This window comes from Fundulus heteroclitus, chromosome 1, assembly GCF_011125445.2.
Source record: "Fundulus heteroclitus isolate FHET01 chromosome 1, MU-UCD_Fhet_4.1, whole genome shotgun sequence".
Lineage (NCBI taxonomy): Eukaryota > Metazoa > Chordata > Actinopteri > Cyprinodontiformes > Fundulidae > Fundulus > Fundulus heteroclitus.
In genome coordinates this window covers 43,022,005-43,035,865 of record NC_046361.1, presented here as the reverse complement: position 1 = coordinate 43,035,865, position 13,861 = coordinate 43,022,005, and the positions used below count along the sequence as shown (strand labels likewise).

General features: G+C 44.4%; 1 protein-coding gene across 1 annotated transcript in view; it reads right to left on the bottom strand.

Moving 5' to 3' along the window:
- slc6a8 (solute carrier family 6 member 8) overlaps positions 1 to 13,861 on the bottom strand; it is a 56,152-nt gene that overhangs the window by 20,054 nt on the left and 22,237 nt on the right. The window contains exons 2-5 of the mRNA XM_036143542.1: positions 6,707 to 6,838; positions 4,273 to 4,543; positions 4,062 to 4,194; positions 1,006 to 1,140 (exon numbers count right to left, since the gene is read on the bottom strand). Of these exons, the coding sequence (XP_035999435.1) occupies positions 1,006 to 1,140; positions 4,062 to 4,194; positions 4,273 to 4,543; positions 6,707 to 6,838 (671 nt within the window). The remainder of the gene's footprint in view (positions 1 to 1,005; positions 1,141 to 4,061; positions 4,195 to 4,272; positions 4,544 to 6,706; positions 6,839 to 13,861) is intronic.

Below are 13,861 nucleotides of genomic sequence, written 5' to 3'. Positions count from 1 at the left end.
CTAACATAGAAAGTACTCCTGGGTCAATGTGAGCTTCTGTGCTTTCTGTGTCTCTGCTCTGTCTTCTCTAACATAGAAAGTACTCCTGGGTCAATGTGAGCTTCTGTGCTTTCTGTGTCTCTGCTCTGTCTTCTCTAACATAGAAAGTACTCCTGGGTCAATGTGAGCTTCTGTGCTTTCTGTGTCTCTGCTTTGTCTTCTCTACCATAGAAAGTACTCCTGGGTCAATGTGAGCTTCTGTGCTTTCTGTGTCTCTGCTCTGTCTTCTCTAACATAGAAAGTACTCCTGGGTCAATGTGAGCTTCTGAGCTTTCTGTGTCTCTGCTCTGTCTTCTCTAAGCCCCAGTGGGTGGAGGCAGATGAGCGTTCACACTGAGCCTGGTTCTGGTTCTGCTGGAGGTTCTCCTCCCTGTTAAAGGGGAGTTTTCCTCTCCACTGTCGCTTCATGCATGCTCAGTATGAGGGATTGCTGCAAAGCCATCAACAATGCAGACGACTGTCCACTGTGGCTCTACGCTCTTTCAGGAGGAGTGAATGCTGCTTGGAGAGACTTGATGCAACCTGCTGGGTTTCCTTAGAGAGGAAACTTTCTCACCAACCTGGAGGATCTGATGGAGGCTGACTTTAGAAAGAGACTTGATGATGACATGTGTTGCTAATTAGTGTTATAGAAATAAAATTTAATTGAATTGAATTATAAAAAGTGACAAGAAAGTAAGAATCCTAAATAAGAGAAAGTTGAGTTGAAGGTTTTCAGTAATCCATTAAAAAGGAAAATCCAGAGTGAGACATCCTGGATAAAAGCAGAACTTTTTATCTTTCAAACCTTTTCATGAGCATCTGTTCTTTTAAAGGTACAGTGTGTTTTTTTATCTCCATAACAGCAGATTTATTTCCCCTCAAACTAAAACGTTTCTCCAAAAGATGAAGACAGACTGTTAGTTCAGGTAAATGAGGCCTGCTGTTCCTGACAGTCAGCATTCAGGGCACAGCTGCCCCACCCACCTGCGCCTCCTCCAGCTTGGACCAGTCCGGTTTGATGTAGTACATGATGCCGTCGTACGCTCCGGGCAGAGTGACTCCTCGCACCAGCAGGATGATGAGAACCACGTAGGGGAACGTTGCTGTGAAGTAAACGATCTGAAACAGACGGAACCAGAACCGCTGATTATTCCCTGAGCTGAATCCTGCAGGAACGTTTCAACCTCCTGCTGCTGATCCACAGAAACTCTGACAGAGCAAGACCTCCTGTTCATGATATTAATGCAGCATCTCTGCTTGACACTAACAGTGGGTCCTTCATCCATCCATCCATCCATCCTTCATCCATCCATCCATCCATCATCCATCCATCCTTCATCCATCCATCCATCCATCCATCCATCCATCCATCCATCATCCATCCATCCTTCATCCATCCATCCATCCATCCATCCATCCATCATTCATCCATCCATCCATCATCCATCATTCATCCATCCATCCATCCATCATCCATCCATCCTTCATCCATCCATCAATCCATCCATTCCACCCATCCATCCATCCTTCATCCACCCATCCATCCATCCATCCATCCATTCATCCATCCATCCATCCTTCATCCATCCATCCATCCATCCATCCATCCTTCATCCACCCATCCATCTATCCATCCATTCATCCATCCATCCATCCATCCTTCATCCATCCATCCATCCATCCATCCATCCATCCTTCATCCACACATCCATCTATCCATCCATCATCCATCCATCCATCCTTCATCCATCCATCCATCCATCCATCCATCCATCCATCCATCCTCATTTCAAACTGCCTTCCTCAGAAATCCTAAGTTTTGTCCCTTGTTCCATTCCCCGGCTGTAGAACCGAGTCTCTGCATGGAGCTACATTGTCCTCCTCACTACTGATGCTGCTTTGGTCCATCTGTTGATCTCCTGCTGGGTTCCTCCCACACAGTCCTGAACTCAGAGAATCCTTCAGCTCCTTCACTTGAGACACCAACCCATCCCAGCCAGAAGGTGGAGCACCAAACCGTTCCAGCTGACGTACCTGGCCTCAGACCTGGAGCTACTTCACATAAACTGGTCAGGTTCCTGAAGGTTCAACAAGGGCAGCGAGTCCATCAACAGCAAAAACCAAGGAGGTTTGATGCCTTCCAGATTCTACTCCTTCCACGCTGAGACTCAAACGGCTAATGTACCCACCGCAGGGACTCCAAGTCAGCAAAACACTTTAAGGGATTAAGTGAGGATCTATCTGAGCTTCACACCATCAGAGAGGAAAGTTCCCTTTGCTGTGATGTTGTTCTGGACTGTAACGGAATCTGGTTACATGAGGGGGGGGGGGGGGGGGATGATGGAGAGGTTCAGCAGCTCCTGCTGTTCTTTGACCTAAACACACAATGAGGACGAGATCTCAGCGTGGGAGCTGAACCATACGAGAGGATCAGGTGAAGGAAAACAATCCAGACATGAAGCTGATCTGAGCGCTGAACCGGGGAGCTCACACAATCACCCCCCCCCACAGACACAGAGACGTGCTTCACAGTTACACAACGACATTTAACAAGCTTCATGATCATGTGCATCAGAACCCGGACTTAATTGGCTTTGCAATAATTAAGGAGGTAAAACTATTGTCATACTGTAATTAATCACATTTTTAGCTCCAGCATCAATAATGGTATTTCGTATGAAATCTTAGGTTTGTGACAACCGTAAACGAGGCTGATGGCATAATTAAGACTGGAAGCACGGTGGAGGAAGCATCATGTTGTCTTAGATGTTCACGACTTTATCAAAACGTCTGCAGTATTGTTTAAAGTGTAAATTTCTCCAGCTGTCTGGAGCTGGAACGACGGTGGCGTCAGAGGGGATCAACCAATCAGAGCCAGGCATTCCTCCTGGCTCTGATTGGTTGTTCCTGACCGGGAGCGGTGGATTCCTGCAGATAGCAGCAGGACCACTGGGTGGCGCCAGAGGAGCTGAATTTACATCTTATTTTATAGTCAGGACGTAGTGACAGTTTTAAAAAAGTTACGTACTGCAGCTTTAACGTCATCTATGGTCCAAACTTTGTTCTTGATCCTGTTTTAAGTAGAACACAGCAGAGGTTCTGCAGATGAGCTGCTGTGATGAAATGTCTGTGACTAAAGGTTCTGGACCGGCTCAGTATGACCCAGTGGGCCGATCCGTCTGCTGCAGCAGCTGGACGACCGTGTCTTCATGCTGAATGTTCAGGGTTAACAAAGTGCTGCATAATTAACAATAATAATAATTTATAGTTTATTACATGCTGCCATCAGTAGAGACGGCCTCCCGGCTGCGCTGCTGCAGGTGGAGCAGGTGGAGCAGGTGGAGGATCCAGGCCGCGCTGCAGCACATGCAGCCATCTCAGTCACGTCCCACTGCAGACAAGCTGCCGTCCAATCACAGCCCGCCACCTCACAGGCCCATAATGCCCCCCCCCCCCCACAATGCCGTCACAGACACTGTGCACCATCATGTGACTGCATTGTGATGATGCACCAAATCGCTCCATCAGAGCAGCCAGCGGAGCCTTTAAAGGAGCAGTGCGTCTTTTTTCTGCATCAGGATGAATCCAGAGAAGCTTTGGGTTGAGATGTCAGAAAAATCTAAGTTTTTACAAACGTAAAGCTCAGAACTCTGTTTAATGAGGGATAATTCAGTTTCTTCTCCTGTTCTCCATCAGGAGACCCAATCAGCCGTTTTCTGAGAGACGCTGCAGCTTTCAGAAAAAAATGCTGTTTAATTATTATAAACCACCAGATCTTAATGTTTTAATATAAAACATTTTTACTGTTACCATGTTCTGTTTACCCATACATTTAAACACACATCAATTATTCTAAATCTTTAATGTTTTAAACCTAAAATGTTTTAAACCGGCTGAGGCCTCGGCTCATATTCGCTTCAGCTAAACAGATAAAACATCCCAAATGAAACCGTTTGACCGTCAGAAGGTTTAATTTTTTAAAGTTTACTCCTAACCAGGCCAGGTGAAGCTGACACTGCAGAGTTAACAGAAAGCGGTACCTTCCCGGTGGACTTGACTCCTTTCCAGACGCAGAAGTAAACCAGAACCCAGACGGCTATGAGACACAGGATCAGCTCCCAGTTCATCTGTCCCGGTTCCTCCAGACCAGACGAGATGTTCAGCACTTTGTTCCTGAGCAGGGAGGGAACAGAACCGAGCTGTTGGTCCCGCACAGAACACCGAGCCGGCCCACCCAGAGGCAGAACTCACTCCCAGAACTCGATGATGGGCGAGCGGGCGTCCGACAGGTCGGCGCAGGTCAGGTTGCCGCTGCCCACGGTGGCGTTGGCCAGGCTGGCGTTCCTGCAGTCCTGGTGGTGGAAGATCTCCAGGCAGTTGGGCGTGTTCCACTCGTTCTCACAGGTGGACCAGGGAAGGGTGGCGCTGAAGGACTTGATCAGGTAGTAGAAGCCCCAGGCCAGGACCATGATGTAGTAGGTGTTACAGAAGAACACGATGACCATGGAGGCGTAGCCCAGACCTGCAGAGAGCACAGCCCGGTTCTGCAGCCATCAGAACCTGCTTCAGAACCGCTGGACAATAACCTTTAAGCAGGAATCAAACTTTACATTTCTGCATCAGAATTATTGCTCTGATCAAATCTTCTGAGCTTAAAAGTTGGGTTTTCATTCACTGTTGGCAGAAAATCCTCAATTAAATAAATAAATGAACCTTTTAATACTGAATTTATGGAATATAGCTGGATATCAACATGATGGGATAACTGGATCTCATTTTGGCCATTAATGGATCAGAAATCATCGGAGGCATAAAATGCTGGAGGCTGAACTGGGATCAGTTTCCCAGAATAAAGAGCAGCAGAACAAAGAAGGCTCAAAGGTGAAGATAATAAACTTTTCACTGGATGTGAGTTTAATGTTTGACTTCATTAAGGGAAACAAACTTCACTCGTTAACGTTTGAACGCTTGTAAAAACCGCATTGTCATGGCGACAGTTATTCAGCCCCATTTCTTGGGAACTCACAACTACTTTAACCCTAAACCTAACTATCTTTTTAACCAGGCGTACTCTATAACTTTAAATTTACTTTGATTGTAAGGATCCCATCCTTTCTCCACTCTTTTTCATTTTTGCCTATAAATAAAATGCATTTTTATTACAGTAATAAACTGAAGCTCCTCAGTTCATCATTTAAGTCGTTTTTATGCAGCTTAATTACAAAAACATATTTTAGCTCCTCCTAAAAAATAGGGAAAATTTGCTGCATTTGTTTATGGAGAATTTCAAAAAGTAAGAGAAGATAAATAAGCTGCCATGCAGGGTTGAAGCTCATTTCTCTTTATAGGCGTCCAAGGCACTGGAAAATAATCTTTTAGTAAATGTTCTACTTGTGGACCAAGTTTCCAGAATCCTTTTGTTGGATCCAAAATCCCATTTTCAGTTTGTCAAACTGAGTTTTTTTTTTTTTAGATAGTTCATAAATTGGTTTCCAGCTAGACCTGAAAAGAATCTGTAATTTAACTAAACGATGAATCCGCTCCATGTAGATGAAACACGCTGAACAAAGACCTCCAGAAGGTCTGGACGTCTTTAACAGATCCCAGGAGTCTGGATGAGTGGAAGGAGTGCAGGGAGGAGAGAGGGGGGGGGGGGGGGCAGATTGTTATGTTCTGCTCAGATTGCTGATTTGATCTGTTGTGTTTGAGCGTTCTGGTGACGGTCGGAGCCGTTCCCTGGGTCTGGGTCAGCTTCCTCAGAGGTCAGACCAAGGTCAGCGCAGTAAACTGAGTTATCAGCGCCGCTGTGAACGTCCTGCAGCCTCCTGGACCGATCCACAGGATTGCATAAAGCTGATAAAGGGAGGATGTGTGCTGGTATCTTTGGTATCTCTGCAGACGTCTGCAGGCACGTACACATCAGATATGATCACCTGCACAGAAACCTTCACAGGCGCACGTTTCAGCTCAAACTCACACCAAGGTGTTATCAGTTCAGGACGACTTAAAGCTCACCTGAGAAAATAAAATCATTTCCGTGTCCATTAGGAGAATCTTTAAGGAGCCGTTTAGACGGTGGCATGAAGTCAGCTGAGAACCCAAAGCTCTTTGCCCTGCTTAGTTAACTTTAAGATTTTATTGTTAGTTTTTAAATCGCAAACACCTCCAGGTGATCCAGGTGATCCAGGTGCTACAGACTCACTTCTATCCATAAACCCCTGTTATTATCTCCAGCTGTCACTTTCTACATGTCGTATTAATTAATCCTGTATATTCTTCAGTGATGGTATCAGACGTTGGTTCTTTGTTCCTTTAATACTTTATCAGCTGGTTCTGCTGTTCTTTATATCTCTCTCTGCAGGTGTAGAAGCAGACTCAGAGGATGTTATATCACTCTCTCCCTTTCCTCTACTCTTTCTCCTTTTCTCTCTTTCATCATTTTGTCTCATCCTTCTCTCTTCCTTTCTTTCTCTTCTACCTTTCCATTTCAGAGTCCATTGAACTTGAAATAGTCCCAGAACAATAAAGTGTTTTTTATATATATCAAATGGAGCAAAAGCAGTAATGCTCCACTTATGAAAGTAAAATCTGTTGGGCTCTCGTTGGCAATAAGACAATAATTGTTAACACTATGCAGTCAGACAGGACATGTTAAATAAAACGTTAGCGTCTCGGTGAGCGGCACCTTTGAACAGCGGAGCGATGTTCCACACGTTGATGCTGCCAGCCTTCATGAACTGGCCGAGCGCGATCTCCAGGAAGAAGATGGGGATTCCTCCAACAAACACGATCAGCATGTACGGGATCAGGAACACGCCTGCAGGAGACAACCAGTGGAGCATTATGATGCATTCAGGGACAATCTGGAATCTGACGACTGGAGGCTAAAAAACACGTCAGCCAGAGTCCGACACTTCGTTTCCATTTCAAAGGACGGCTAAAAGAGATAATGAGTCTTTATTGACTTTATTTCATTTAAATATAAAACGAGAACAAATACATCAGTCCTGTGTGTAGAACTGGTTTCATGCATTAGTAGAAAATATGTTCTGTTTTGTTTAAGACTAATGGTATATAGTACAGAAAGCCTGAAGGACTTTTTCTGCTCATAGTCCACTTCTTGACTCTGATCAGTCAATTAAGTTTCCATTTCTGTAGGTAAATCCATGGAGAACCCAAAGGGAAAAACAGAAAGAAACTGGATTATAACCCAGATAAGTGGATTCCCAAAGAAAAACTATCAAAAAACTTGGTATACAGATAAAATCAAGCTTAGTTCATGGAAAATATTTTCAGTTATCTGAAAACTTTCTCCAAGAAAAAGTTTTTTTTCCAGAAGTTTTAGTGGATTTTTTTCTTGTTTTTACATATGACTGCCATCTAGAACCATCTGCAGTCATTTATGTCTGTCGCTGTGTGTTTGCAGGTTAACGAGGCGGCCATTTTATCAGCTACGGCTGTTCTTCAGCTTATTAACACGGGCAGTGAATCAGCCAATCACAGGGCAGCATTTACTCATCTAGACGTGGGCAGGAGGACTTGCTGGAGTTCACAGTGAGCATGAAAGATGAAAGAGGGAAAGTTCTAACGATGCCTGGATGCTGCTCTGAGCATTTCATGATCTGCTGGGATTTTAACTCGCAACCATCTCTCAGGTTTACGGGAAATGCTCTGAAACAGAGAAATCTCCAGCAGCTGACTTGAGGTCAGAGGAAAACGGGCCGAGTGGTTCTGGATGCTGGAAAGGCAGCAGTAGTTCTGCTAAGCGCTGGTTCCAGCCCAGGTCTGCAGAACATCATCTCTGAAGGAACATGTGGAACCTCGCAGCAGCGGCAGGAGGCCACACCAGGTACCGCTCACAGTTCACACAGACTCCCCAGACCTGGACCAGAACTGGACCAGAACAGGACCAGACCTGGATCAGAAATGGACCAGAACTGGACCAGAACTGGACCAGAACAGGACCAGAGCTGGACCAGAACAGGATCAGAACTGGACCAGAACTGGACCAGAACAGGACCAGAACAAGACCAGAACTGGACCAGAACAGGACCAGAGCTGGATCAGAACTGGACCAGAACTGGACCAGAACTGGACCAGAACAGGACCAGAACTGGACCAGAGCTGGACCAGAGCTGGACCAGAACAGGCCCAGAACTGGACCAGAACTGGACCAGAACTGGACCAGAGCTGGATCAGAACTGGACCAGAACTGGACCAGAACAGGACCAGAACTGGACCAGAACAGGCCGGTCCAGTGAGTCTGGATCTCAGCTGCAACACCAGCAGGGTCGGGTCAGAACTTGGTGGAGGATCCTGCCTGGGACCACCGGTTCAGGTGGAGGTGGAGGTGTCATGGTGTCACAGCAGACCCGTCTTCTGATGGTTCCGTCCAGCAGAACAATGCTCCACGTCCCAAAGCTCTGATCATCTCAGACTGGTTCCTAGAGGTTCCTGGACTCCAGTCATCTCCAGAGTCTCAGATCTCAGTCCAACAGAACATCTTTGGGATGTTGTGGAACAGGAAGTTCTCATCATGGACGTTCAGACAACAAGCCTGCAGCAGCTGTGATGTCATCATGTCTCCATGAACCTCTCCTGTTATCTTTAACATGGAGCTGAGATTACTCCTGGTTCTTTAAGAAATTATCTTCACATTTCATCTGCGGAGGAAAGTTTTAGAGCCTGTCTCACTTGTCTTATTTCCTACTTTTGTTCAATTCATGTTTATTGGGTTTTAATTTCTAATGGGAAAAGCCATGTAGATTCGACCGACGCAGTAAAATGCTAACCAACCAATGGGAAGAAGTTGAGCCCTTAAGACACAGCCCCTCCTCATTTGCATAATGAGGCAGAAATGCATACAGAAATGTAAAAACGACAGGCAGAAATGTAAAAAGGACAGGCAGAAATAAATAGCATCACAGAAATATATAGGGTAAAAAAATATAAAGGAAGAATAAAACAGACAAAAATATTATAACATGCACATAAATAAATACTTAAAAAAAATAAGTAATTAATAAATAAAGTTGAAGATTATAACGCACAATAAATAAATAAGGTAAATATTACAAAGGCGAATAAAAGAATAAGCTAATTAAAAGAGATATATACATTTATGTCTCACTGTATAATTTAATTTCTACCTACATTTATTAATTTGGTGGCAATTAATTGTATGCTTATTTATTTATTGAGCATTTATTTATTTCTGTATTTATTTTTAGATATGGAAGACTTGGTCCTCCATACTATAGAGGCAGTAATAAATAAATATTTGCTGTGGTTTGACATGAATTAGCTTCAGCTTGTTTCCAGTGTTTATAGAAAAAAAACCAAGCCTGAAGGAAACACGTCGGTTCATTTGCCAAAGCCGGCGCGTGTCTGCAGTCTGTTCCTGGTCTCAGGAAAACATGATTAGTGAGCTTCACACACAGCGCAGTGTGTGTGTGTGTGTGTGTGTGTGGGGGGGGGGGGGGGGGGGTTACATAATACAGACTCTCTCTCCACGTTTAGGATGCTCACACTGCAACAGTCCATGACGGAGGTGATGATGAATGAGCAGCAGGAACTGCAGCAGCAGCACATGTGATGTAACCTGGAGGAGGCACCAGAGGTTACCCCCCCCCCCCACCAAACCACCACACATACAGAGACTCAGAGTGATGTAATGCTGTTAGCTTGGCGGTAACTCGGTGCTGATGGGATTACAGAGCTCAACGGCTCAAGGCAGTCAGCAGCTCTGAAACACACATGCTGTAAGCTTCTGGTGTTTCTTAGCAGAGAAACTAAAAGACCTCTGAGACGCCATCAGCATGGAACGATGAAGAGTATAACAGAGATCATCATCATCATCATCATCATCATTATCACCAGACAATCATCATCATCATCATCATCATCATCATCATCATCAGCTCCTGTTAGATCTCAGTGCTGCATTTGATACAGTTGATCACAATATTCTCTTACAAAGACTTGAACATACTGTAGGGATTAGGGGAAAAGCATTAGGCTGGTTTAAATCTTATCTGTCGGACAGATTCCAGTTTGTTCATGTTAATAATAAATCTTCCTCAAACTCTAGGGTCATTTGTGGAGTACCACAGGGTTCAGTCCTTGGACCAATTCTCTTTACTATATATATGCTTCCGATCGGCAAAATTATCAGACAGCATGGGATTAATTTCCACTGTTATGCTGATGACACTCAGCTATATTTATCCATAAATCCTGATGAATCCAATCAGTTACTTCGTCATTTAAATCCCATATTAAACAGGTTTCCGGAGACTATGGTCCCTGGTGTCTCTAGTGCCACGTTTCTGACTATGGAGCTGCCAATAATCAGGGTCGGCTTCTCAGCGGGTGTGTCGCTGAGTGGGGAAAACTTGTTACAAACGCAGACGGGTTGGTGGTGACCTGGGGGCTGGAATCTAGAGCTATGCTTCCTACGAACCGTCACTCAGCCGGCCTGCTTACCCGGCTGCTCGGGTGCTTCTGGAGGACCACTACATAAAGTAACTCTATGTGGCTCCGTGCTAGCAAAGGGGCGGCTATCAGCTGGTTTTTCCATAGCATGGAGCCGGGTCTTCAATTCTGACACCCTCGCCTCCAAAGCTACAAAAACACTACATTTATTACAAGTACCATTATCACTAAAGGAGGCAGAGGAATAGCTAAACATCTGACACAGAGAGCAGGAGATAAGAGACTTAGGCAGAGACGGAGAAGCGGATGGAAGAGTAGGGGAGGAAGCCATTGTGGAGCTAAAGCTAGGCTAGGCTACAGCTAGGCTAAAGCTAGGCTAGGCTAAAGCTAGGCTAGCGCCCTCTTACCACGCCGAGAAAAGCAAACCGTGTGAAACACGAGGAGTTCCCAAATGTGAAGTGCAGCAACAGAAAATGTTTAAATGTGCTTTTGTGTTAGAAACAGATTTTACAGCAAAGAGATTAAAGATAAAAGTGAGAGAGTCTGGAACAACAGACCGCAATTCACACCGTAGCGACAGAAAACAGGAAGTGACGCAATACGCCTTACCGTAGTCCCAGGAGCTCAACAGCGCCTCCAAACAGAACCAGATGACTAATCATTACCACTGTCATCATCATCCTACAATCATCATCACCACCAAGGATCTTTTTGGTCTATTAATGGTCCAAATGAAACTTCACCTAACATAACCGCCATGTGTTGGGCTCAAATATAAAGCTGAGCCAAAAACAGACCCAGGGCTGCAGTTAGAGAGCTAAACTGCTTAATCTGGATAAGTCAGTGGGCTAAATACTGACAGGCTGAGCTTCGTCATCACCACCAGCTGCTCAGGTTAACCAGAGGTTCTGGCTCCTCGCTTTAACCCCACAGAACCTGAACGCTCCACCTCTTTGGCATTCAGCTTTAAATCAGAGTCATCCATGAACACATGGACACCTGAATTTTTCATGTGTTCAACACAAAAACAAGATTCAGCCAAAGGTTGATAACATGGTACCAGATCCAAAGATCTGAAAATCATGAAAACCTCACAAAGACCCAGACACCAAGAAGTGAATTTACCTGTTAATCCCAAAATAATCCAATACTTCAGTAACATAGAAAATAACAAACAATGACCTGTCCAGGGTGTACCCCGCCTCTCGCCCAATGAATGCTGGAGATAGGCACCAAGTGATAGACGTGTTAGAACATGGATGGATGGATCTGATCCAACAGAAAATCATCAGAAAACAAAACATCAAACTAGTTAAAAAGATAAAACAACTGGACTTCTGTTCTGAAGCTGAAGACGTTTCTCTTCCATCCAGGAAGCTTTCTTAGTTCAAAATGTCTGGAATAGTGAGGAGTTCCAAGCTTTATAGGCGTGCAGGTGAGGCCTCGTTATTCACCTGTAGATTCACCTGGAACTGGTCACCCCAACAACAGAGAGTCGTTATTCTAAAGGAAGCGAAACGTCTTCAGCTTCAGAATAGAAGTCCAGCTGTTATTGGATCGTTTAGGGGTATCAGAGTTCAGCCCTCCAGGGATGTGTCCCAAGTCCAACACACCTGACTCCAACCACTGAACCACCTTCTCATGCTCTGAAGTTCTGTTAAAGCCTAATTATGTGGTTCAGGTGTGCTGATGTAGAATAACAGACGGCTGCAGGACAGCGGCTCTGGGAAGCGATGAAATGGGGGAGAGAAGAGGGCCAGATGGGACTGAACCGCAGAGGATCACATAAGGTGTCACCAGGATCTGCCCAGTGGCCCAAAGTCAGACACGCCCTCACTGATGTGAGCAGAGAATATTTAACCAGCAGAAATCTTAAAAAAGCTTTTTCCAGCCTGGACGTTTGAACAAAAGCACATTGGTTACCGAAGCTTTACGGGGTCAGGAGGCCAAATATTTTACTGCAGTAAAATAATGATCCCAGTTTGGATAACTTGCACTGGGTTGATATATTTAGAACTTGAACCGACTAATCCCTTTTGCAATCCATTTGTAACAATAACTTATATGTTTATTCCTAATGTCTGTACTATGTGAACCTTTGAAACCAAAGTCAAATTCCTTGTTTGAGCACAAACTCCTGGTTCTGATCCAGATTCTATGCTAGCACTGGCAGTCACCTTTAGGCCCGGCAGAAAGAAAAAACAAAACTAATTGTCTGTACCATCAAGGATTTTTTCATACTCATGCACATATTTATGAACTAATAGTTGACTTCTGCAATCTGTTTTGCAATCTGAGTCACTGTTTTATCGTTGTTATCGTTCTTTAGATTAGCTGCTTTAAACCGGGAAGTAAAACCTGATTGATAAACACCACTGACTGCCTCTGGTGTCTGAGCACAGACGCTGTGTGCCATGTGATTAGGTACAAGGACATTGAGACTGCTGTGAGGCAGAACTGGTTCCTAATGTCTTTGTCTGTCAAAGAGAATGAAAGCAATAGATTAACTTTTATTTTCTGTAAAAACGAGGATGCATCAAATTATCTTTTTTTTTTTTTACTCAGGCTTAGTATTTAAAGTCACATTTAACTTTTCATAGACTGCTGCAGCAAACTCACCTCAAACCACCACAGTGGTTGGATACCACTAATGCCTGTTGATGCATATTCAACACTTAGCAAGGAACGCATAGGAAGCACTTTGCTGCCATCTGGTCATGCCCAAATATAGCTTTCTCAGCTAATGTGCATAATAAATGCATAAATGTACATTATTAGATCAAATTAACAATCACTAATTTAATATCTGGTCAACAACAACAACAAAAAAACTAATTTACGTCTATATTGGTAAATGAATTTAGGCAGCAGGGGGTTTAAGGATAACATCCCATAGAGAAATCAGGAGTTCTGGTTGAAGCAAAAACATCTGAGAACCATCTGATCCTCATTCATCAGTCAGAACCTTCCTTTAAACACAAAGAAAACAGAAATCAAACAATCTGAAATACAAACGTATTATTCTACAGTTTTATTTAAATCTTGTTAAAGCTCTACCAGAGCTGTGGATGGGTGCACGTTGGACCATCCGTCTGCCTGCTGCCAGGTAAGGAGCGAGTGGCTTTGCTCAAAGGCTGCAGGGCAGTGACTTGTGCAGAAACACAGAGGTGTTGCCACAGCGGCGCTGATTAAGTCTGCTGATGTGTAATTAGCTCACCTGGCTCTGGTCTGCTGACTCAGGATCAGTCAGAAGGTCTCCTTACATCAGCAGCTTTAATTCAGCTCCACAGATCTGCGTGCCACACGTACGACTGTGGTGGAGAATTATTAACGTATGACTGAGATCAGAGGACAAAGCTGTAACTTACAGCTGCAGGTTTTATTCAGTCAGACAACCAGACAAGTC